This window comes from Bos taurus, chromosome 14, assembly GCF_002263795.3.
Source record: "Bos taurus isolate L1 Dominette 01449 registration number 42190680 breed Hereford chromosome 14, ARS-UCD2.0, whole genome shotgun sequence".
Classification (NCBI taxonomy): Eukaryota; Metazoa; Chordata; class Mammalia; order Artiodactyla; family Bovidae; genus Bos; species Bos taurus.
In genome coordinates, this window is record NC_037341.1 from 15,491,481 (window position 1) to 15,517,110 (window position 25,630).

General features: G+C 48.2%; 1 protein-coding gene across 12 annotated transcripts in view; it reads left to right on the forward strand.

The window, feature by feature from the left end:
- MTSS1 (MTSS I-BAR domain containing 1) overlaps nucleotides 1-25,630 on the forward strand; it is a 161,569-nt gene that overhangs the window by 99,385 nt on the left and 36,554 nt on the right. For all 12 annotated transcript variants that reach the window (XM_059893260.1, XM_025001583.2, XM_005215374.5 and 9 more), the window contains one exon: nucleotides 23,406-23,490. In XM_059893260.1, the coding sequence (XP_059749243.1) occupies nucleotides 23,406-23,490 (85 nt within the window). The remainder of the gene's footprint in view (nucleotides 1-23,405; nucleotides 23,491-25,630) is intronic.

Consider the following 25,630-nt stretch of genomic DNA (forward strand, 5'->3'; position numbering starts at 1 on the left):
TGGTTTACTTAGAGAAGTGGTGAGTGTGATGGAAGGTGCATGGACTTTGGACACACAGGACCTGATCTGCAGGCCGCCAGCTCCCTTGCATGGCTGTGTGACCTGCGGCAGGTTACTTACCCTCTCTGTGCACAGGCAGGTTGAGAATGTTTTGAGGGCGTGTTAGATACCAGTCCATCTGGAAGGAATACTTTCACACAATATTTTGTGCAAGACTGAGAAAATATGCATAGCACATGTAAAGAATCCCCCTTCCAAAAACAGAATTGGGGGCAGGGTGAAGGATAAGGGCTAGGCCACCTTTTGGAATACCTGCAGCTTCTGTGCCTCAGGTTCCTCATCCATGATGGGAATTGTCATGCCCAGCACATAATGTTGACATGAATATTAGAAATCTAGTACATTCATTGCCTAACACAAGATTGCTGACCCAAGCAAGAGTTGTAATCTGTGGTCGTAAATTTTGCTTTTTTTTTTTTAAATCTCAGAAGTCTCTAAAGTTTGGGTGTGCTCTGGTTTTGAGTGGTATAGTTGGTAAGTGGATTCTTGGAGGGTGCCCAGGGCCTTGGGGTGGAGATCGGTGTCTGCTGAGACCCCCTTTATGTTCCCACCCCTTCCAGCCAAATATAGATCTCTTTTCTCCCTCGAAATATCTCACATTGAAATAGCATTTTGCTGCTTAAAAAAAATTTCTTTTTTGCAAATTTCTGGTTTGGGCAGGATCCCTTCTGAAGGACCAGATGGTTTTTCAAGGACCTTCTCACTTTCCCTCTGGTTTTCTCATTTCTGAAGAGTAGAACTGAATTTTAGGTCTTTTATCATTGGCCAGGAAAATGAAGGTAAATGGGTTAAGGGGGTTAATAGCCTTTGGATCTAAATATCTGCTCCCACCCAACCTGAATGGGGACTGTCCGGGACCCCGCTGGCCCTCTGGTGGGTACCTGTTCTTCAAATGGAGGAGAGAGGTGTGGGGTCCCTGCCTCTTGGTGGCAGCTTCTGGTTACCCAGTGACTCTGGGCTGCGTGGCAGCCACATCAGCACCTCTTCCAGGAGGGAAGAAGCCCTCACTGGATACCCAGGCTGCCTACAAAGCATCTTTTTGCCACCAGCATTCTGGGAAGGAATCCTGGAAAGAACGTTAAGCACAGACTTTTAAGTCCCGAGGTAGACAGAGAGCCTGCCCTCACCCTGAGCCGAGAGCCTTTCCAGCTGTGGGTCTCCTCCTTACATAATCCTGATTGGAAAGACATTAGGATTTGCTGCAGGCAGAGAGCCGATGAAATGCTAGTCCTTAGGTGTGGATTTATGCCAGTTAATCTGATTGTTTGCTAATCAATCCCTGTTTTCCTAAAGGAGCTCAGAATCTGAAATGAAAAAGCAATCAAGATTTCAACAGCTCAATGCCTTATTGCTCAAGGAGTGAATTGAGAAAGAATTTAATTCTCTCTTGGATATTATCATTAGTAGCAATCACTTCAGACTCAGAAAGGGAGTGTGTTAGAGGATGAGGGGTCGGGGGTGGGTGCTTACTGGATCCAGTTATTCCATCTTCTTCCTTTCCAGTTCCCCTATTCCATCATAAGATTAATACCTGTGACGAGCAGGTGCCCATTTGTGTATTTATCTAACGCTTCCATGAGACCTTCCCAGGTGGCATTAGTGGTAAAGAACCTGCCTGCCAATGCAGAAGACATAAGAGACATGGGTTCGATCCCTGGGTCAGGAAGATCGTCTGGAGGAGGGCATGGCAACCCACTCCAGTATTCTTGCCTGGGGAATCTCATGAACAGAGGAGCCTGGCGGGCTATATAGTCCATAGGGTCGCAAAGAGTCAGACACGACTGAAGTGACTTAGCATGTATGCTCATGAAACCATGGATTCTTTCATGCAGGCATGGTCTTACTTGTTTTTATCCATCTACAACTCTGGCATGTGGGCAGGACGTCAGAACGAACAGCATGTAGGTGGGCCAAGCCCACACAACAGAGCAACACCAATGGGGTGTTTTTACTGCCCGAGACCAAGCACACTTGTAGCAGTGGCAGCAGCAGCAACACAGACAGACCGAGAAGGCGCCTGAGCCCGTGTTCTTAAGCCCCACCAGCTTCCAGTCCACCCAGAGGCATGGGAACACCGCACTGTGTAGCTCACGGCCCTGGAATCACGTGTTGCAGACTCAAGCGCAGGACAGTGCAGAGCCTCTGACACAGCCACGGCAGAGTGTTGGCTTGTTCTTTGTACACCGAGCGTCTTCCCATTGGGTCTGGTTGATCTGTGCCCTGCACTTGCTGAGCATCTTCATATTGGGTCTGGTAGATCTGTGCCCGCATCTGTAAACGTGGAATTGCATTCCTGTTTTGGTTGGAGGCAAATGTGGCCCAGAGTCATGAAGACCTGATGTTGTCACCTCTGATGGTGGCAAAGGAGAAAGTGGTCCTGGGGAGGGACAGGGGACCCTGCCATTTCCAAGGGCCTGGGGGCCCGAGCAGGTTCATCCTGTGATCCTGAAGGACTCCTTCTAAGGCCACCAGACTGCTCTGGTTGGTGAAGGCATCATATTCCTGTGCTGGACTCAATTCCTCCTCCCAAACCATCCCCAGAGCAGAAACTCAGGCTGAGGTGAAATTGCTGAGATCCTTTGACATTTTTCATTTTCAGTAATGGACAGATACACATAATATAACAATTTCCATGTTTATATTTTAAAATGCCATTTTTCAGTATATAGCTCAGAGTGGTGGTTTTATTCACTAAACTTTTCAGCTCTTTGGGACCCCATGAACTGGTCCACGGGATTCTTCAGGCAAGAATGCTGAAGTGGGTTTCCATTTCCTTCTCCAGGGGATTTTCCCGACCCAGGGATCGAACTCGCATCTCTTGTGTTGGCAGCCAGATTCTTTACCACTGAACCACCAGGGAAGCCCTTACAGTTCAACAGTGTTAAGTATATTCACATTGTCTTGCAGCCAGTCTCTAGAACTTTCCTATCTTGCGCAATTGAAACTGTACGCGTTAGGTGACAGCTCCCCATCTTCCTCTTATCCTAGCCCCTGGCTCGTCCACATTCTGTTTTCATGATTGGATTGCTCTAGACACCTCCTTGCAAGCAGAATCAGGCAGTATTTGTCTTTTTGTGACTATTTCATTCAACAGAATGTCCTCAAGGTTCATCCACGCCATCGCCTGTGTCAGGATTTCCTTCCTTCTTAAGGTTTGACAACATCCTTTCGTAGAGCTCCTTTGAGTATGTATTTGTATGGCTTAAGAATGACTGATGGACTTGGGTGCCCTTTAGCTCATCCAGATTCTATTGCTCATTTTTTCTGAGGGCCCCCTGGGCCACTTCCTCTGCTTTTAAGAGGTGTTATGATTCATCTAAACCAAATACGACTGTTAACATTTGTTGAAAGGTTTTTCCAGTGCTTCACTTGGGCCTGGAAGCCACAGCTGCCATTCTGTTGAATACCTTTGAGTGATGTTTCCGTTAAAAACTATTTTGTAGTTACACGGGGTACAGCGTTAGGGGTTCTACGTAGAACAGCCCCTACACTCGTGCTGACCGTATGCTTGGCCCTGTGTCTCATAGATGCTGTCTTGCCGAGTCCTCTCGGCAACCTGATACTGTTGCTTCTCTTTGTAGAGATGAAGACACTGAGGCTGGGAAAGGTGAGGACTGGTAGGGACTGGGGGAGCTGGGCTTTGAACCCAGGTCTGACTCTGGTGGTTGTGCCCTTGAACTGCTGTTCTTTAGGGGCCCTGGGCAAGAACTGGGCTTTCTATTAGAAACACAGGTGAAAGGTGAAACAAAATTACTAATTCGGTGCACAGAAGGGTCGTGGGATGTGTGTATCAGAAATGACCAGGGATTAAGTAGGTTATTGCAGGCAGGCTTGAGAGCAGGCACTTCCTGAAGGAACATCTCATTTACTCATCTTTCATCACCGGCCAAGGTTTCATGAGAAACAGCCCTGCTATCAGGGAGCTTCCAGTGGATTTGATTGACTTTATGTTACTTTGAAAATAGAAAAACCAGTAGCCAAGAACTTACCATTTTATCTGGGACCTCAGCCACTCACCCCTGACTTTTAAATTAATGAATTAATTACCATCTTAACCATTTAAAACATACAGCTCAGTAGTATTAAGAATATCTATATTGTTCTGCAGTAGATCTCCAGAACTTTTATTAACTTGCAAACTGAAACTCTATACCCATTAAAAATTCTCCATTCCCCCCCTGCCCCCAGTCCCTGGGGGACCATTGTCCTTATAACCACCATTCTCCTTCTCGATGAGCTTGACTATATTAGCTCCCTCATATATGTAGACTCATACAGTATTTGCCTTTTTGTGTCTGGCTTAACTCCACTTGATGGAATACCCTCAAGGTTCACCCATGTTTGTAGCGTGTCACTGGGTTTCTCTTTCCTTTTTTTAAGGTTGAGTTATATTCCATTGTGTGTAAGCACCACATCTTGTTTATCCGTCGTCCACAGGCAGATGTGCATTGCTTCCACCTCTTCTACCATGCCTCTTTTCAACCTTTCTGTGCTTTGGTTTGCCTTGGGGTGAAGTTGCCCCACAAAGCTTGACCTTATTGTTGGCTCCCTCTCGCACTTGGCCTCTCCCTCCAGCCTCCTCGTCTGGACCACCCTCATGTCTGTGATGCTGTGGTCCCTTGGACTCCTTAGAGGCCCCCAGACACGCCATGTCCCTTCTTGCTGCCTGGCCTCTTCTTGCCTTGTCTCTGTCTGGAATGCTCCTCGTCCCCAACCTTTTGGACCCTCTGGGTATCCTGCCTTAGCCTGTCTGTCCCCTTCTGTCTCAGCTTAGACAAGCTTGTCTTGACTTCGCAAATCTGGAACCTTACCACATTGTGTCATCCATTCCCATTTACCTGTCATTTTGTACCATGGCCTGGGAGCTATTTTTAGAGCAAAGACTGCTTTATTGACTCATCTTACTGTCGGTGCATGGCGGGTGTAGAATATTTATTAAGCACAGGAGGAGTGCCATCCTTTCAAATGCAGGAGTCTCCTCTTTTTCTCCCTCTGCCCCTTTCTCTTTGCCATGAAAATCCATGTCCCAAGTTGAAATTGAGCACTTTTAGGAATTCCCTGGCTGTCTAGTGGTTAGGAATCCACGCTTCCATTGCAGGGGGCACGGATTTGATCCCTGGTATGGGAACTAAGGTCCTACAAGGCGTGTGGCACAACAACAACAAAAAACAAAAAACCTGAGTACTTTTTTCTGGTAGAAGCACTGTGATGGGACGTGGTCAGGTTCAGTAGTACATGGTTTAGACATGGAATGCCTTCAGTTTGTCATCTACTCTGAGGACTTAATTACCATTCACCTCATTGTTTCTTTGGGGGTAAAGAAATCATGTCTGTTTCCAAAACGACTGAAGTATAAACAGTTTTCTGAAAAGTGCACTTACTTGGTAAGTTGAGGTCTGCTGTTGGTTGAGAAATCAGAGATGATTTTCCATCCCCATAATGAGGACAAAGATGAGTGGTCCTCTCTCCAACAGGAAAAGAAATCTACTCATGCCCCCAGAAGGGAGAGGAAAAGGGTGTTGCAAACTCATTCTTAGTTGAGTAATTCTTGAGAATTTAAAGTATGACTTTTTAAAAGCATAACATACGTGTTGGGCCATTGGTACTAGCCTCGGTTTAAACCAGGTTTCAGTAGTAGACGATTATCCCATTCTGTCCTCCACCCATCTGGTTGGGGCTGTCCCTTTGCTGAGAGTGAATTTGTCTATTTTAGTTTGCCAAAAGACAAAACAGACGATGAGGGTGGCAGAGCTGGTAGTCCATGACTCAGATTCCACTCAGACCTCATTCCGTATTTCACTGGGGTAGAAATCAGACTTTAGGATGCCCACAACTCATTGCCGATGGGAATGGTGGCCGCTGGAGTTGTGCAGTGCACGACCTGTGCAGCCATACGTAGCAGCCTTCCTTGTTAATCTGGTAGTTTAGTATTGTCAGATGCCCTCATCTGTCCCTACCCTTGGGTTCACTCGTGTGCATATCTGTCTGTCTCTCATAGACACACAGACACAGATGCACCAAGATGCACTCTTTCACCTTGAGGTCATTCAAATGTCATTGTTTTTCCTGTTTTCTCACTTGGGACCAAAAGATCCCTGATGCCGAGACTTCTACCTGAAAAGTCAGTTTCAGCTTTGTAATAACTGGTAATTGTGCTCCTAAAATAAACCAGCCTCTCCAGGGCCGGAAGCTGGTCTTTTCAGCTTGTGGACGCAGAGCCATGCTCGCCTAATGGCTGTGTGCCTGCGCTGCTTCCTGTAGCGCAGCGCGGTCATCTGGAAATGCGGCTCTCGGGCCCATGATGGGGGAGGGCCAGCTCCTTTTCTGGAAGGAAACGAGCCTGCTCCTGCCAGTCCCACCACCCCTCGTCCTCCGCCTTCTGGTGGGGAGCCGCTCTCTGCTTTTGTCATCCCCCAGTTGTCACCACTGGTTTGGAGTGGCCGTCCCCATCTCTGTGGGATGCTCACCAAACTGACGCCAATTCTTCCTGGAGCTAATTCCTGCCTCTGACTTTAGAGTTTGCTGATGAAGTACCATTAAGATGGTTTTCTAGGTTCTTCCCCAAAAGAATGCTGGGTTCCTGATTAACAACATTTGTGGGGGTACTTCCCTGGTGGTCCAGTGGCTGAGACTCCAAGCTCCCAATGCAGGGGGTCCCTGTTCGATTCCTGGTCAGGGAGCTGGGTTCCCACGTGACACAGCTAAGAGTTCACATGCTGTATCTAAAAAAAATCCTGCAATGAAGAGCGAGATTCCACGGGCCACAGCTAAGACCGGTGCAGCCAAATAAGTTTAAAAAAAAAAGACTGGGTAATCCTGGGGAGCTGTGTGGCAGCCTTTTGGGGCGACCCTTGCTCATTGGTGCTGTCTTCGTATCACATCTATTCCAAGGAAAATCAGCCCTCAGTTGGGTGTTTGGTATTGAGGAGAGCACGATCTCTTTGTGCAAACCCTTTTCATTTTTTCCAGTTCTGCTTTTGGGATTCTTTATACGGCATCGAGCACACTGGACCAGATTCTTTGCTTCACACTTTTCTGACTCCTTCTTGTATGAAATGAGTTAAGCTTGCTTCAGGATGGTGGTCCTGGGTACCACTGCCCTTGCCCAGAGTGACTGATGAAAGATACAGATGCTGTCCAAAGCCACCTGGGAAGTGGTGAGACACACTTGGAGGTGGCCTTTTCATGTCGGTTGAATCTAGAAGCCTCCGCTGCAGGCCGGGTTGCTCCTCCTAGCAGGACATGTGGGTGAGGTGTGGGGGTCCCCTTCAGTCAGACTTGCACCCACTTTTATGATAGCCATCCCCCCAGCTCACCCCATCCCCCTCTCCCAACCTGGGCTACATACATGTACCCTCCTGGGAATTGCCCAAGAATCCATGTGCATGGATCTAAAAAAAAATGCCCAGGGCCCTGGGAGAAGCCATCCTTAATGATGCTCTGCAGGGGTGACTACAGAGTCATATCCATGGTGACTTCCCCCGGGGTCCAGGGGTTAAGAGTCCACCTTCCAGTGCAGGGGTGCAGGTTTGATCCCTGGTTTGGGGAACTAAGGTCCTGCATGCTGTGAGGTGCAGCCAAAAATTTAAAAAAAGGAGGGAGGCACATCCTGGCGGGTTTGTGGGTACATGCACGCATGCGTGTGCGCTGTGTGTATAGCCTGTGAACACAAAGCACGTTGTTGTGTTTTTGCCATGTGCAACCTCCCAAATGGCTTAACAACACCACCAGGGTCCTTTGCGCTCTATGTAGGTGACAGTTATGAATCTGCAGGTAGCATTCAGTGGCTGGAATTAGAAACCAGCTCTGTCCTTAAGACCTGCGAGGAGCCACCTTCCATGGCTGCTCTTGTTTTGTTCAACCTCATGGAACAATGGCAGCCATTACCAAAGAAGCCCTTTGTTTGGGAAGGGAAAGGTTCTTCAAATAACCCCCTCTCTTCCTAATCCTGTGCTCACTTTACTCCACAGATTATGGGGTTTGGGGTGGGGGAAAGCTCCCTGCCCTCTTCCCCTGAGGGTGGAGCAGAGTAAGGTCTCTGGCCCTAGAGATATTTCAGCTGAGTCTAGGCGACTCAGGCAAGGGCTAGAAAAATAACAGTGACAAGCTAAAACTGGGTTACTCCTAAGGCCTCCTTCAGTTTGTAAATTCTGTGACTCCGAGATGCCAAAGGTCCTTTAGGAAGTGGCTTTAAGAAATCTTGGGGCTGACTGCTGAGAATACCATTTGGTAGGTCCCTTGTCCTCCTTTACACGCTGCCAAGTGATTGTTGTCATGGCAACAGAGCTGCTCCTGCAAAGGCTTTACTAACAGCATATGAGGGGATCTGGAGCTTCCTGAGATTGTTAGTAATTATCTTCTAAAAAAAAATGTACTCTGAATATTGCAAACGTTTTAATGGGCCCTCTTCCATCCTAATGGGGATTTTTGAGGTTCATTATCAGCCCCGTATCTTAAAACAAAAAGGCTTGATTCTTTGTTTTCCTTCCTTATTTTTCTTTTGTGTGTGTTCTTGCCTGGAAGAAGAGGCATTGAGTAGATGCTCAAATATTTCAGTTGAAAGATTGGCAGAATAGCCAAACATTGATCTGAATATTCTTTATCATATTAGCATTTAGATATGCTCTTTCCCTTGCTGACATTGAACCTTAAACCAGGCAAGCCTCTCAGAGCTCACAGCTTGTGGATCTAGAAGTCCTGTTTTCTTTTATTTTCTTACCGGGGCGGGGCAGGGGGAGGGGGTGGGCGAGTGGATCCACAAGTGAGTCTTACTTGTAAAGAACCTCTTAGCACCCTCTCCTGGGAGCTCAGATTGAGTCCAACTCTTCAGACTATGTTATTATCCAATTAAACTTTGTTTTTCTTTTTGTCTGCAAATATCTATTGAGTCAGAGATGGGTCATGCATCTTCCCCAACGCTGGGAATTCCATGGCGCCTCAGATATTGTCACTGGAGGCCAACTGTGAATGAGGGACAAAAGCCCAAGAAGTAGTAAGCCCATGCTGAGTCACCCAGGACAGCATTAAAAATGCACATATGTACCTGGGAGCAGGGAGGTGAGCTAGCGATTGTCTGGTCCCCTTATTCACTCCTTCCCTCCTCTATTCCATCCTTAAATGCAAATGCAAGAGGCCTCTGAGCTGCTCGACCTCTGAAAGGCAGAAGAGAAAGATTACTCCATGCCCACTTTGCATACTGAGTTCTCTGCAGGCTTCTTTAGGTCCCAGGCATGGGGCGAGACCCAGGCCAGTGGGCACCCAGGCCACTTGGTGACCCCCTCTCAGCTTCCTTTGACTCACTTTGCACTCAGACATTGTCGGGTGCTCCCAAGTCTCCTCTTTTCTCTGGATCCTGCGTTGCCCTTTCTCTGCTGGCAGGAGGACATCTGGGAAGGGGTTGGGGAAGCTTCACCAGCAGGACCCTGTGCCAGCCGAAGTCCCCGAGTCCTACGGAGATAGAACATGGTGAGCAGTCACATTCTACACGGTCCTCCGAGTCCAGGACACAGGGGCCGCCTGCATTTCATCTGATCTGTAGGGTGGTGGCTTTCTCAGGAAACTGGGCAAATTAATTGCTTTTGGATCTGCATTCTACTTCTTGACCTTGAGACTCCATTGGGAAACTGGGTACTGAAACCAGTTTGTGCCCTTCATAAGTGGGCTTCCCAGGTGGCTCAGTGGTGAGGAATCTGCCTGCCAGTGAAGGAGCCACAGGAGATGTGGGTTCAGTCCTAGGGTCAGGAAGATCCTCTGAGGATGAAATGGTAACCCACTCCAGTATTCTTGCCTGAAGTTCCTATGGACAGAGGAGCCTGGCGGGCTGCAGTCTGTGGAGCTGCAGAGAGTCAGATACGGCTGAGCGCTCACGCACCACCCTTTGTAAACAGGTGGAGGTTGGGAGGGAGGGCTGGCCAAGGACACCTTGGTTGTGCTGCTTTCTTGCCTGCCAGAGCTTTAGACCTGCTTTCTCGTTTTTGGCTGTAAGAGCCAGCCTCCTGCTAGCTATACCACGGTTAGAATTTCAGTTGCTGTTTGATCAGAAACCATCCAGTCATTCAGGAACCATTGGGAAAGGTACAACCCGATAGAAATCAAGGGGAAGAAGACACTAAGATGGTAATAAGTCCATTTGAATGATCTGAGATGAATTTGGCTGGGAAGTTAGCTGCAAAATGGAACTCTGCCTGGATTTTGTGGAGCCACCAGTGGAGTCTCAGCCCAAATGGAACCACTTTTCCCTTAGAATCTTAAATCTTAGCTTCTCCTGACAGGTTCCTCGTTGGTGTGGAATAGAGTGGGGAGGAGGGAGATGGACTAAGAGAATTGGGAAGAAAGGGTGTTACAGGCTCAGTACTCTAAGCTTGGTGTGTCTGCCAGGTCCCACTTACGTTTGTTGAGCACCTACTATGTCCAAAGATGTGCACACATCCAATTATGTGCTGTTTTACAAGATGTCAGTGTTGAAAACCATGGGACACTGAGTTCAGCTAAGCAGGGATGGGCCGTTTCTGGGACACTGTCCTGCAGCGGCCCCTCCTGGGATGGATCAGTAGCTTAAAGGGTGATCTGTGGCCAGTAGGGAAGGGTCCCCTGCTTGACTAAGCAGTACCTCCATGCTGCAGGAAGCCGGCAGGGGGCGATGCGTGTTAAGACAGTCTGTGCCCACCTGATCCCAGGGCCTTGCGTGCTCACCAGCCCACCCATACACAGTCCAGCCAGGAAGTGGTGGCAGTGTGTTTTGAGTCTGGCTGATGACACAGATGTCTGGGTGGCAAGGTTGTTGTTTTCCTTCAGTCACAGAATGGGGATGGGGAGCAGAAAGCTACCTTCTCATCCACTAAATACATTGGTGCATATTCACAACAGCGAGATGTTCTCAAGAACGGTTCTAACTATGGACTCAGCCCTGGATGAAAATCCTGAATTCTCCTGTGCCACTGTGGGCAAGTTGCTTAACTTCTCTGAGGCCCTTGGCCTCATCTGTAAAGTGAGGATAATAATTCCTATCTGACCATGATACCTACAGGAGGCGTATAATGAGATTTTAAAATTGAACACATTGTGCTTGCAAGTGCCTCTTAGATTGCCAACACTCAGTAGATGGTAGCTATTCTTAATAATTTGGAAAGCAGCAGAATTGCTTCCTGAGAGATGGTAAAGTCAGCACATTCTGGCGTGGTTCAGGGAGGTACAGAAGCCCCTTAAAGGAACAGAATAGTACTTAGGCCAGCAACACTCAAGAGAAACCTGATTCCAGATACTGGAGGTTTTCAGCAGTAGCAGTAGAGCCCGAGGGTGGCATCATGGACCTGCTTTCTGGGGTCTCATCCCTTTGGAGGAAGTGAGTGCCTCAGACTCTGGCTCTGACCCCTAAAACCATGAACTTCCCTCCTCTGCTTCTAAATTCATCAAGTGACCCCCTGATTTACCTAAAAACTGCCTGAGAGATAACGCTCAGATCAGCGGCTGCAAGCATCTTATCTGCCTGACAGTTCAGCTTCATGAGCTAGGAAAATGATGTGTGGTTTTGCACATCAGCCCACATCTGCTTTGCTGGCACGAGCTGGTGTCCTCGGGTCCCTCCAGCCTGGCCCTGGTGGGAGCATCTTTCTGTGCCTGTACCCCAGAGGGAGACCCTGGCAGCAGGCGTGCATGGTGATAGATGTCGGGGAGCCAGAGGCATTTCCCAGTGACACCCCCGCCAGAGCTTTTCAACCAGGCTCCACTCCATCGGAGAAGAAGGCGGGCAGAGTCCCCATCGGAATGCCTTCGCTCCTACTCTGGTTTTTCCTAGAAGTGTGAGCGTGTTCGTGTTGCTGTGTTCCCACATTACCAGTCTCGCTTTGCTTTTAAAACAGCAACAAAGGAAGCGGAATATCGGTCCTTGTGGCTGCCAGTACCGTGCCTGCCAGAATCTCGTGCTTGCTGGTCTCAAGCCGCCAGATGGTGGTGGGACTGTGTGTGTGTGGTTTTTTTTCTTTTTTTTCTTGTTTCCTCTGCTTTTTGAAAAATCGTGAAGTGGGAGAAGTTGGGAAAGGTGAGTTTGGCAGCTGACAAGTTTGCAGTATCTTCCACCCCACCCACACATGGGCACAAGGATGTCTTCCCAAAACGTGTCGCCAACCCTCCTTGGCCTTTATCGCATGCGCAGTATGGCATGTCCCGTGAACACCAACCTGGATTGTCCCACATATCTCGGCCACATACAGGAGCCCAAGAATACAGTTTCTGCACAGGAAACTGTGTGTTTTTCTCTTCCTTGAAGGTGGAAGCATGTTAGGTTTGCCATTGTAGCAAAAGGGAAGTTACACTTCCTTTGTCCGGGAGCTTTCAGGGTTTATTTTTGAAAATCTTTTTAAGTTTTTCTACTTTTGACCTAAGCCACCTCATGAAGACAAAGGGTCAGATCCTTCTACTGCTTAAAATACTACTCACGTTTCTCATTCGTTCGTTTCCTTGGAATCAGATTGTGTATTTGTTGCAATAATATTGTGGTGATTTAAATAGCACATTCAGAAAGCTGGCGCAGTGGTAAAGAATCTGCCCACCAATGCCAGAGACACCAGAGATGTGGGTTCGATCCCTGGGTCAGAAAGATCCCTTGGAGGAGGGCATGGCAACCCACTCCAGTATTCTTGCTGGAGAGGAGAATCCCATGGACAGAGGAGCCTGGAGGGCTACAGTCCGTAGGGTTGCAAAGGGTCGGACACAACTGAGCACAACAACAGGAATGTTTGGATAGTTCTGAAGCCATTTTCAGGACTAACATAATAAAGTATGTGGACAGTCTTCAGTGATCTGTGACAACCAGTGCCTGCCCTGAGTGGGGCTCCCTTATGTGGCTGATGTAAGTGATAGATGGTCTGCAGGGTAACTTGTAAGACCAGGAACTGATTGTTTATCCCTCACCCTCCCCTCCATGTAAAGAGATACAGGACATCAAATGAGGCCATCTCTCCCAGTGGTCCATCTTTTCGTGCCTAAGGATAAAAATAAAATGTTAATGAAGCCAGGAGAAGCACAGTTTGTTGGTTTGATGTTCGGATAGTCTGAGTGCCCCCTTTGACCTTTGGTGGAAATGATGGTGCCCTTGAAAGGAGCCGGCCGCTTCACAAGGACGCAGCGAAGGACGCGGACGCGTGTCTCTGAGCAAGAGAAATGGCAGCGAGGCCAGGACTCCTGAGGGGCGCCCGTGGCTTCTCTGCTTGTTATAGGCAAGCGCTGGGTGCCAAGCAGCAAGGCACTGCATATTTGTTGCTTCCTGAACTTTCCAAGGCACCTCCCAGCCTGCAGGTCACCCTGAAATCTGTGGCTTCTGAGTTTAGATGAGGCACGTCCCATGAGGGCGGGGGCTGTCTCTTCTGCTCACAGCACAGGAGTCAGACCACAGCAGTGTCTCCTCGGTGCTGGTGGAATATGGGATGCTGCTAATCTCTCCTCCAGCACCCTGATCGCTGTAAGATCATTTCTCTTAAAATGGTAAAGAGGGTCATCTCATCCAGCCTGGAGGTCACCAGGAAGATATACTTCCTAGAGCTCCAAGCAGGTGTGCCCACTTCCAGCTGAGATCTCCCTGCCTGGGGTCCCCAGGGCTCCCTGATGACCCTGCTGTTGATGTTGCAGTAGGGGTCCACCTAATGGCCTTTCCGATTGGGTTCCTTGGACTGAACCTTTGCATAAAGCATGGACATTGTTGGCTGGCGCATCACAGTTGAGCCTCTCTGGGCATCAGAATTGAGTTCCCTTCTTCCTCTTAGAATTCAGGTTTATTTAATATTTTTTTTTTCAAAACCAAAAAAAATCGTTTATTAAAGTCTCAGAGTGCAGTTAGCATAATTGCAAATAAAGAAGCCATCTTCAAGACTAGTAAAAAGGTAAAACATCCCAATTCACAGGAAAAATATGAAAAAAGTATCAGATGCTTATGCTCTGTACCTCTGATTGTACATAAACCCCAACAAGAAGGGTTAAAACTTCAGCATATGAGGAAATTAATCTCATGATAGTTTTCAAGCTTCACTACGATCAAAACAGAAACATCTGTCGTTAACAAAAGAGTAAGAATTTTAGTTTTGACGCCTGTAAAACTAAAAGGGACACAGGTCCTGACTAATTCAATATCCATTTTCATTCAAACGTATGAATAAAATGATATGTTCTGAACTCAGTTTTTCCCAGAGAGCATATGCCCTTGCTTGCTGTGCTTAATGTATATATTATAGAAATAGCCTATTACCTCTCTCTTTCTCTATATCCACATACACACACACACATGAAATAAAATGTTACAAGGAGAGACAAAAAAATCTCTATTTCCCAAGTTTGTATAATTATGCATATGGAATTCGGGTTTATAACCAGGTTCCACTTCAGGACTCTCACTATCCCTTTTGACGCCCGTGTGTGTGCGTGTGTGTGTGTGTGTGTACTAAGTTGTTTCAGTCATGTCCAACCCTTTTGCGACCCTATGGACTGTAGCCCCCCAGGCTCCTCTGTCCGTGGGATTCTGCAGGCAAGAACACTGGAGTGGGTTGCCATGTCCTCCCCCAGGGGATCTTCCCGACCCAGGGATGGAACCTGCGTGTCTTAGGTCTCCAGCATTGGCAGGCGGGCCCACCAGAGCCACCTAGGAGGCCCTCTTAGCCTGTACCAAGACCTAAACTTGTGAAATGAAAGTGTCCCAAACATGGCAGTGAAAGTGCAGGAGGGGGGAGCCAAGCTTCACAGTCAGTTGTGATGCTGGTGTGGTGGGCGCAGAGCCGTGGGCATCACCCGGGACGGCGGGTGGGCCACCCGCTGGGCTGGCCAGAGCATTGGCCACTGGATGCTGAGGCAGTTGCTGTAATGTAAAGCTCAGACAGCGCTCTAGTCAGCCTTCAAGGTGAAAAGACACCTGACGTTTCACAGTTCCGGGCTCAGCGAGCAGGGGCTTGAGAGGAAGGAGAGAGAGACACGCTGTTTCCTCGTTTACTGAACCCTCAGCTTTCCAAGCTGCTGCAGGTCATTGCAGAAGCGGTCCTGGATTTCCTTTCCAGTCTCTGTTAGCAGAAGGCTGGTGCCACAACTGTCCCAAGCTTTGCGACATAAAAATAAACAGCAAAGAGAGATCTCTGGCTGGAGACACCTTTAGGCGCTGGTTAGCCGGGGAACCTGTCTCCCTGTCTTGAAGGCATAGTTCACCAAGAGATAGATTCTCTGCAGTCAGTTGACCGGTGGACCTCTCAGCCCCGCGGCTTCAAGTTCTACCAGCGACCACTTGGTTGGTGCATAACTGTTGACAGCAAGGAGATCCTTCCCAAGCGGACCTTCTAGACCTCTCCTTTTTTACTATTATTATTTAAAAAATTTTTTTTGGCTCTGCCACATGGCATGTGGGATCTTAGTTCCCCAACTGGTGATCGATCATGCCCTCTGCAGTGGAAGTCTGGAGTCTGAGTCTCTGGACCACCAGGGAAGTCCCTGGTCCACTCACTCCCTTTTGAACTTTTGTCTTTGAAGATGTTTGGGAAGAAGGAGCTGTCAGGGAGTTGGCAGTTCCTCCCTCTTCCCCTCTTGAGTTCTTGTGGCCAGACTAATAATAAAATTGACACAAGACAGATGAGCAGGAGAAAAAGACGCATTTTAATTCCTGTGTGTGGAGGGCTCATAGAAACGGGACTAAGGAAATAGTCAAACTTAGCAGCTTGTAGACTTTTAGATGAAACAGTACATCTGTAAGAAATAGGCAGGACAAAGAAATGTAGGTTTGGTGTCCAATTAGGGAAGAATCTAAACAGAGTTTGGGGTTGGGGTAATTAATGAGAGAGGTAACAAGGTTTGTTTAAACAGGCTTGGCCCGAATGCTCTTCTGTCAACAAGGGTGTCCTTCCATCTCCAGATGTGGGGAGCACAGCTTTCACAGGGCAGATGCCATTCTTGTGTTCAGGGAGACCGAAAGGAGAGTTGGAGAGAGTCCCTCTTGCATTGGCCGTTTCTCAAGTTCTTTACGGCATGTTTGGGGGTGGCACACCCTGAGCCCTAATGGGACAGTTCTGGCTTTGTTCCTGTGTACTGTTACCCTGCCTTCCGTGCCTCATCCATTAGCCAGATGCTTGGAGAAGGATGATGTTAGATGTGGGAGAATTGGCGACTGTCACATACTGGCTAGCACATCATTGTGGGCGGACACTCCAGCCAGGGCTGAGGTAATTACTCTGGCCTCCACCTTCTTGTAGGACTTGACTGATTACTGCTGTATCAGAGCCCTGCTTAAGTGGCCCATTGATGTAACCAGGGCTCTTTATTTTCTCTATGATAATGTACCGACCTCTGCCTGCAATAAGCTCAACTTATTGTAGACTTCTCTCTGGGTACATACATTTCTTCTACCTGAGTTGTCAGCTTGACCAAGGGTCAGATGTGTGTTCCAAAACCTGTATATGCCAGTTGTACAGTGTTACATTATTTAATTACAAGGTATATAAATCTTTGGGATGAATGTGAAAAATCAAGATTGGTTGTTTCTGAATAAGTGGAATGTTTGGAAAGCTAAGATAAAAGCAAGTTGCTTTTCAAAAAAATATGTAGCTCGCCATCAGATTAAGTAGGGATGAGGCCGTTGTAAAAGATTAGGGACAAAAATGATTTTTAAAAATCTAGGATACCTCACATTGTTTCTCAAGAAGCCCCAACTGGAACCCATGGGTGGTGCATTTGGGGTATGATGACAGGAAACACCAGTGGGCAGAATCATTTCTTGGGAATATAGTCATCAACAGTTGAGTCTAAGCAAGTTAAACTCTCCAGTGACACAGCCGGCGAACGGGGGAGCTGGGCTTTGAATTCGCGGCTGACTTCGGAGCTGAGCGCTTAACCCTTTGACTTGATTGCTCTTCCTCCTGACCCGCACACTAATTCTGGAGACGGCAAGGACATTGTGCTAAGACTCCAGACCAGCCACAGTGGGAAGCAGCTGCCATGGGTGTGCTGGGGCTTGCAGGCTCCTTGGGGTCTGCCTGTCACCCTCCAGAGCCTCAGTTTTTCCATTTATAAAATGGAGACAGTAGTACCTACTTCCTAGGATTGCTGCAAAGATCACGTTCCCTGCACCATTTCATGGCTATCCCCCCAGCCAGTCCTTCCAAGGCTGGGCCCTCCACCTTTAGCATCTTTGACGTCACTTTAATCCTTGTTGCATGGTAGATCCTTATTAGGGGATGTGTTGTGACTCCCCATCCCACCAAGAGAGGTTGCCATTCCTACCCCTGGTCCCTGTGAATCTGACCTCAGTTGGACATGAGGTCTTTGCAGGTGTCTTCAGGTTAAGATGAAGCCATTAGGGTGGACCCTAGTCCAGTGCAACTGGTGTCTTTATAAGAAGAGAGAAATTTGGACACAGACACACACAGAGAAGAGGGTGCCTTCACGTATGTCCCATGTGGAGAGACATACGCTGGGAAATTGCCAGATGAAGATGGAGGAAGAAACTGGGGTGATGTTTCTATCTGCCATGGAGGGCCAGCACCCACCAGAGGGGGCAGGGAACAATCCTTCCCCAGCAAGTTTCAGAGGGAGCAGGGCCCTGCCAACCCCCTTGATTTCAGACTTCTACCCTCCAGAATGGTGAGACAGTAAGTTTTGGTTGTTTTAAGCCAACCAGTGGGGTTCTTGGTTACAGCAGCCTAGGAAACAAAGGCAATACTGAGTAAATGTGGAATTTGTGTCTTCGTGTGCCCCACGTTCATACTTCGATAGCCTAAGCTCTAGATGTTTTACTTCTTTCTATTTTATTTTTATTTATGTTTTATTAGAGGCTTTATAGGAGGCTTTTAAAGGAGGCTTTGCGATGTTGTGTTAGTTTCTGCTGTACAATGAAGTGAATTAGCCATACATATATACACGCATACATGTATCCCCTTCCTCTGAAGCCCCCGCCCACCGCCCCGGCCCACCCCCTGGGTCATCACCGAGCACGGGCTGAGCCCCCTGTGCTGTACAGCAACTTCCTGCTAGTGATCTGTTTCACACATGTTGTGTGAAACTTCTTTCCACTGATTGTCTCCTTTGCAGATCACCCCGTTTCAATCGCCTACTGATTGTGCGCTACTTTTTAATAAAAAACCTTTGCTTGTTATGGGAGGACGTTCTTCGACATTTTACACAAAAAAGAATGAAAATTGTTGCCATCAACTGTTTGTGCCTCCCTCAGCAGTGAGTGGCGGACTTACTGTGCCTTTTGGCCACAGGGTGTTTCCTGGTGCAGGGAGGAAGCACGAGGCTGTTGCTCCCTTCCCTCTTCTTTGAACTGGCAAGAAACAGAACCAAATCAAAGTGGCTTTAAAAATAAGGAACTGTGTGTATTTGCAGAACTGGAGCCCCAGGTTCAGGAGAGCAGGCTCCCAATGTGTTAATTTGGCAGCTTTGTGAGCTCACCTGGAGACTGGGGCTCCTCCTCGGTTCCGCCCGCAGAACGTGCCATCTCCTAAGGCAGGAGTCCCCACTGCTGTAAAGATGGTTAATCACAGCAGCTGGGCAGCCTGCTTCCTGTTCTCACCCTGTGGGGTCTCTTGTGGGTGTTGATCTTAAGATCAGGGATATTTTCCCCAAAGGCTTCCCCAGCAACATCTCAGTCTCTTGTCTCGTCCCTGAACCAGCCACTGCCAGAGCAGATGGAGTGAGATCATGTCTCAGTTAATCATCTGAGGATGAATGAATGGACTCTGGACAGAGGACCCAGTGCCCCATACATTCTCCAAATTAACAACTCCTACTCATCTTTAGTAGGCAGAATAATGCACCCCCCAAAAAAGACATCCATGCCTTCAACCCCAGAACCTGTGAATATGTTACTGTACATGACAACAGGGGCTTTGCACATATCATTCAGCTAAGGATCTTGGGATGGGGAGATTATCTTGGATTATTAAGGTGGGTCCATACAGCCCAGGGACAGGGGAGCCTGGTGGGCCGCTGTCTATGGGGTCGCACAGAGTTTGACACGACTGAAGCGACTTAGCAGCAGCAGCAGTACAGCACAAAACTCTAAGGAGGAAGAAGGAAGATCAGAATCATAGAAGATGTGAGGACGGAGGCAGAGGTCAGAGAAGCGTGAAGGCGCTACTACTGACTTGAAGGTGGAGGGAGGTGCCACGAGCCAAGGAGTGCAGACAGCCTGTGGGAGCTGGAAGAGGCAAGGAAAAGGATTCTCCCCTAGGGCCTCCAGAGGAATGAAGCTCTCCCAACACCTTGATTTTAACCTGGAGAAATTGATTTTGGACTTCTGACTTCCAGAACTGTTCGATAATAAATGCATACTGCTTTAAACCCCTAAATGTGTGGTAATTTATTAGAGCAGCAGTAGAAAACCAGATAAGCAAAATCCTACTGTATCACACAGGGAACTGCATTCACTATCTTGTAACAAACTGTAATTGAAAAAAATCTGAAAAAGAATATATGTATATACATGTATACACATAGCTGAATCACTTTGCTGTGCACCAGAAAATAACACAACATTGTAACTCAACTATACTCCAATTAAAAAAAAAAAAGCAAATACACCATTGTTTCTCCAGGCTGACCTTGAATCAGTATAGAAGTATAGACCTTTGGTAAGATAATAAGAATCTTGTATTGATTTTGAATCTTCTATTGTATGCACAGAGAAGTTACACAAATACTTATGCATTCAACAAGAGGCAAACCCATTCCCTCACCCTGCCTCTACCTAGCCAAAAATGCTACCATTTTGCCCTCCAAAACGGTCAGTGTTGGTTCCGTCATTCAGCCCCAGTGCCGGGTGCAGGGAAAGCAGAAACAAGTAAGATCTTGTCCTCACTCCCAAGCTGCCGAGACCGTCTCAGTCATTTGATTCCATAAATATTCTCACTGTCAGCTCAGAGCTCGTCCAGATGTCTGTTCTGGCTTTGTAACTAAAGCCAGTTTCCTCTGAAGCTTTTCAGACCTGCTGATTTTTTTGTTTTTAAGTTTTAGCGAGGGTCAGGAAGAGCAGAAGACATTGTTAAGCACATCCACAGATAGAGCTATTTTTAGGGGCCCGGAGTGGCGGAGATCCGCAGTCATTCTGACGGTTGGGTCCTGGCGTCCACGGAGGAGGTTAGCTGCCTGTCTCCTGTCCTCATGCCCCTTGGACAGAGAAGCTGCTCTTTGGGACTTTTCCCTGTGGTTCTTCATTTCCTCCTCTCACAGGAAGCCCTGTGCCACAGAGCAGGGGGTCCCCAACCTCTGAGATCTAATGCCTGGTGATCTGAGGTGGCGCTGATGTAATAATACTAGAAATAAAGTGCACAATAAGTGTCATGCACTTGACTCATCCCCAAACCACCCCCCTGCCCGCCCTTGGTCTGTGGAAAAATTGTCTTGCATGAAACCAGTCCCTGGTGCCCAAGGGCTGGGGCCCGCTGCTGCAGAGCAGGGGAGCCGTGCACGCGGTCTGTGTGGAGCTGCTCGTTAGCACACCACAGCTCAGTTGTTGCCGGGAAGCCTTGGGCTTTCCCGGGGATGATATATGTCCAGTGGTGACCTGTGAAAATATCGGGGAAGCTACCAGAAATCCAGGACCAGAGAAATGGAGTTAGGGAGCCAGGCTTCGAGGTGATCTTTTCCAACCATGGCATTCTATTTTGAGCAAACTGAGGCGTGGGTAATCAGTGACACAGCTCTCGGTCACGTGTGGAGCAGCTTAGCGAGGATTGGAGCTTAGTCCCCGTGGTCTCAATTGTGGACAGTTCTAGGCTTGGGAACTGAAATAAGAGAGCTGGACTGTGAAGCCCTGATACCCGTAAGAGTGTGTAGATAAGTTAGCTTAGCAGGATGTTCTGGGCTCTTAGCTCTGCTTCCCATCTCCCCTTGTCTGTAATAAGTGCCGTGTGCTGAATGGATAAATGCACAGACTCTGGAGGTTTGGCCTGGGTTGGAATCCACCTTACTAGCAGTGTGACCCTGGTCAGATTACGAAAGGTGCTTTCCTTGTCTGTAAGACGGGGGTGATAGGAACGGCAGCACACCAGGTGAGCTGACTTAATGAGTTCATATGTGCAAAGCAGTCATCTTGGGGCCCAGCACTTCCTCAGCTCTAACAAACGACTTCCTTCCTGGGACCTGAAGCATCGCTCTCCAGCACTTTGGCTGACTGCATGCTTTTCCCATCATGTGCTGCATCCTAGGGTTTTATTCAGCCCGCTCCCTAGAACAAGATGTTGTTTCTTGTTTTTACTATGGTAAACAACATTTCAGTGACTATCCTCATAGGTAAGGATTTGCTTTCACCCTTAATTGTTTCCTCGGGTAAAATTTTTCAGCGTAGAATTGCTGGGTCAAAATGGGAGCTTGTTTTTTTTTGTAAGACATGTCGTGATAAATGCCGCCAGATTTTCCTCCAGAAAAGTACTAGTTTACACTCTTACCAGCTGTGAGTGAGTGCGCCAGTTTCCTTGCGTCGCCGAGTTATTAACTTTTAATCAAATGAAGGCCCTGGAAAAATAGGAGAGATTTCTCCGGGGATCAAGTGTTCCTAGTCCATGCTCATAAGAATCTGAAGGGAGCACAGAAGGCAAGTGGTGCGTGTGAAAACGGCGCCCTCTACTGGTTCTCCCTGGTGGAGCAGCGCGAGCAGCAGTAGACGGTCAGGTTGCCACTGGCACTAACTCAGATGCCAGGAACTACAGAGCAGTATTTTACCCTTCTGGCCATTTAGAAAGTCAGCCTCAGATGAGCTGTAACTCTCACTCAGGTTCTTTTGCAGAAGTACTTAATCAGCTAGGGGAGAATTTGCTCCGAGGGAGCCCTCGGTGCTGTCTGGAGACATTTTTGGATGTCACAGACTGGGGCCACTGCTACAGGCTTTTGGTCGGCTGAGGCCAGGAATGCCGTGAACCATCCTTTAACAAAGAATGGACCTGCGCCTGTGTATCAATAGTGTTAAGACTGAGAAACCCTGTTTTAGAAGAATGGCTGCAGAGGCTTCTTTTCAGGCTAAAATAAAATATAGAAATATCAAACATTTATCACCATTACTGCTATTTTTTGGTTCTGGAAACCTGATAGTTTTGCAGAATAAAATGGAAAATAGGTGGAAGTGAAGCAGCACACTGGCATTTCTAGGAGAGAAGGCAGAGCGGAAAATACAGCCCATAATAAATAACGTCATGAGTACTAATGAGGGAGGGGATTGTTTTCCTATTAAATTGACTTGGTTAAACCTGCAGTAAATTTCTGCGGCTTTCCCTTGAAGATCTTGTCTCTTTCTTTTTTTAAAAAGAGAGTGCTTTTTGGGACACTTTTCTTTCTGATTTCATGAGCCCCAGTGTTTTCATAACATTGATAATTGTGCTTTCCAGTGCTTAGCGCAGACTTACCATCTGTAGTTACTATTTGCCTCCCCCTCCCCCCAAGCCCAAGTAAATGCTGATATAAACGTTTCTAAGAGGGGGAAGGAAAGGAACTTCAAAAATAATCTTAGAGAAGGGTGTGCCTGAAGGGAAAAGTACGACAAGAATTTTGGGAAAAACCAAGCCGTATTTCAGTATACTTTGACATTGGCTGAGTTTGAGGACTTTTCACACTGGTGTTACCCAAACCCATCAAAAAAAAAAATTCCCTGTTTTTCATTTTGCTCTATCCCTGCCCTTCTCTGCACTGCTTGCGTTCTAGAATATGCGACTTCATGCAGTAGCTTCACTGGCTGTTCTGAATAATGCTAGAAGGAGGATTTTGCCAAAAGTGGAAAACAAAACAAAACTACAGCTTTTCCCTAAATATCAGATACTATTTTAATCATCTTCCTTGAGAAGTATTTTTGACCCTGTGGGTTGTAAAATCAACTTCTGTGTCACAGTCAGTATAATAAAAAAAACAATAGAAAATATTAGAGGGTATTATTATATATAGTAAAGGTAGCTTTTATTTTGGTGATTATTTCAAGATGTGTAGCCATATATATATCCTGCTGGTTCAGACAACAAAGAATCTGCCTGTGATGCAGGAGACCCGGGTTCAATCCCTGGGTCAGGAAGGTCCCCTGGAGAAGGGAATGGCTACTCACTCCAGTATTCTTGCCTGGAAAATCCCATGGACAGAGGAGCCTGACAGGTTACAGTCCATAGGGTAGCAAAGAGTCAGACACGACTGAACGACTAAGCACGCGTGGACACACACACACACACACACACACACACACACGTTTATGTCTGTGTGCACAAGCCTGGTGAGAAGTTGGAAAGACAGTGGCTTGGGTTATGGCACAGTGAAATCTGGATGGTTTTTCCATTTGTTCGTTCTTTTCAGGGTCTTCCTGATTCTGACTTGCCTCCTGTCCCTCACGTCTGCCTCTGTTGCTTTCCCAGGTGGCACCAGGGAGATCGGATCCGCCCTGACCAGGATGTGCATGAGGCATCGGAGCATAGAAGCCAAGCTGAGGCAGTTCTCCAGGTGAGGACCATGTTTCTCCCAGATCTCAGACGGCCCTGATGACTTCAGGTTATAAAGCTGATGAGGAGCATCACTCGCCTCGAGCAGCGCGGGTTTCCCGGTGACATGAAATCCCCACAACCCGTCTCTCATCACAGCCTGTCACGCTGCTCACTCACCGAACGAGTTTGTTTATTTACTTATTTTTGGCTTCTCTGGGTCTTTGTCACTGCACGTAGTCCTTCTCCAGTCGCAGCAGCGGGGGCTAGTCTCCAGTAGTGGAGTGCGGGTTTCTCTTTGTGGTGGCTTCTCTTGTTGCAGAACACAGGCTCTAGGCACTCAGGCTTTAGTAGTTGTGGGGCACAGGCTTTGTTGCCCTGTAGCAGGTGGGATCTTCCCAGACCAGGAATTAAACCTGTGTCCCCTGCATTGGCAGACAGATTCTTAACCACTGGACCACCAGGAAAGTCCCCAAGGAAGTATTTCACTGGGCGTCTTCTATGTGCCATTTCCTTTTCCTGCCTGGAGAATCCCATGGACAGAGGAGCCTGGTGTGCTACAGTCCATGAGGTCGCATAGAGTCAGACACGACGGAGCAACTAACATTGCTGTGTGCCAGGCACTGGTCTGGGCCCTGGGAATATGGTGGAGAACCGGATGGCCTGGGTCCCTGCCTTGCGGAGCCCATACCCCCAACCTTGGGGTCTTCTCTATGTGTCTCATCAGTGTGGGGAGCCGGGCATCCCACTGAGACCTCTGGGCCCCACCCCTACAGGAACCTCCTAGGAGGAGAAGCTGCCATGCTGGATAGTGGGGTGTGCACTGCTCTCCTGTTACCCGGGCCCTGAGTGCATCCTCCAGACCCACCTAGGAGGGCAGTGGCGGCTCGCAGAACCTTCCACGCTGCCAGCCTCTTGTCTGTTTCACGTGCGTCCACAGTGGGTAGAAATGACAGTGGCTGGCATGGGGATTTGGAGTCACCAGTGTTCCAGCGAGAGTGGGACGTCCTTCCAAACAGATCAGCATAATTATCAGTTGTCCTCAGTCTGCTTTGTGAATTGCGAGTTGCGTAAGAGGCTGGCAAGGTGGAAGCCCTCTGACCCTCTTGCAGGGCCATCTCAGGTTGCCAAATGTAGCAGCAAACACGCCTTGTCTTGAAGTCAGCTGGGCCTGGGTTTGAATCCCTGGCTGGCCATAAGTGTCCTGCAGTATGGGGCTGGGGTCTCGGCCCCTGGCAGATGGGTGTAGGAATCCCTGAAGGGTTCTTGTGCAGATGTACACAGTGTCCACACAGCAGAAAGCACTCACTGGAGCTGGTGACGAAATCGAACTTCCTCCTCCCTTCCTTGCCCCTGGGGAGTCCGCCCTGTGATGGCACACCCCCCCCCCCCCCCCCGCACCTCTTCCCACACCCATCATCTTGTTTACCCTCGGGCCAGTCTTGTGACCCTCATCCCATTGTAATGATGAAGAGACGCCAGTTCTATCAGCCGCCGTGCATCGAGCACCTACTATGTGCCGGGCACGATCTCAGGTGTACAGAGCATAGCCCTGACTAGGACCACATTCTGCACTCACAGGGCTTACACTGCAGACACAATAGAAACCTGCCAGACTGTCAGGCAGTAATGAAAGATAGGAGGAGAAACACTTGGGGTGGGGTGGATGGTGGTTGCTGGATACAGGCTGGTCAGGGAGCATCTCTGTTCAGAAGAAAAATCTGAGTGGAGACCTGGAGGGAATGAGGCTGGAGGAGGACATATGAGGGTGGGAGCTGCCAGGAGACCCTGGTAAGAAAGCAGGGAGGTCATACCTAGAATTTGGAGATTTTCAGCAGGCTCAGGATCAAACGGAGAAGGCAATGGCACCCCACTCCAGTACTCTTGCCTGGAAAATCCCATGGATGGAGGAACCTGGTGGGCTGCAGTCCATGGGATCGCTAAGAGTCAGACACAACTGAGCGACTTATTTTCACTTTCATGCATTGGAGAAGGAAATGGCAACCCACTCCAGTGTTCTTGCCTGGAGAATCCCAGGGACAGCGGAGCCTGGTAGGCTGCCGTCTGTGGGGTTGCACAGAGTCAGACACAACTGAAGCGACTTAGCAGAAGCAGAAACAGCAGCAGCAGCAGGATCAAAAAGCAGTCTGAAAACTGCCTTT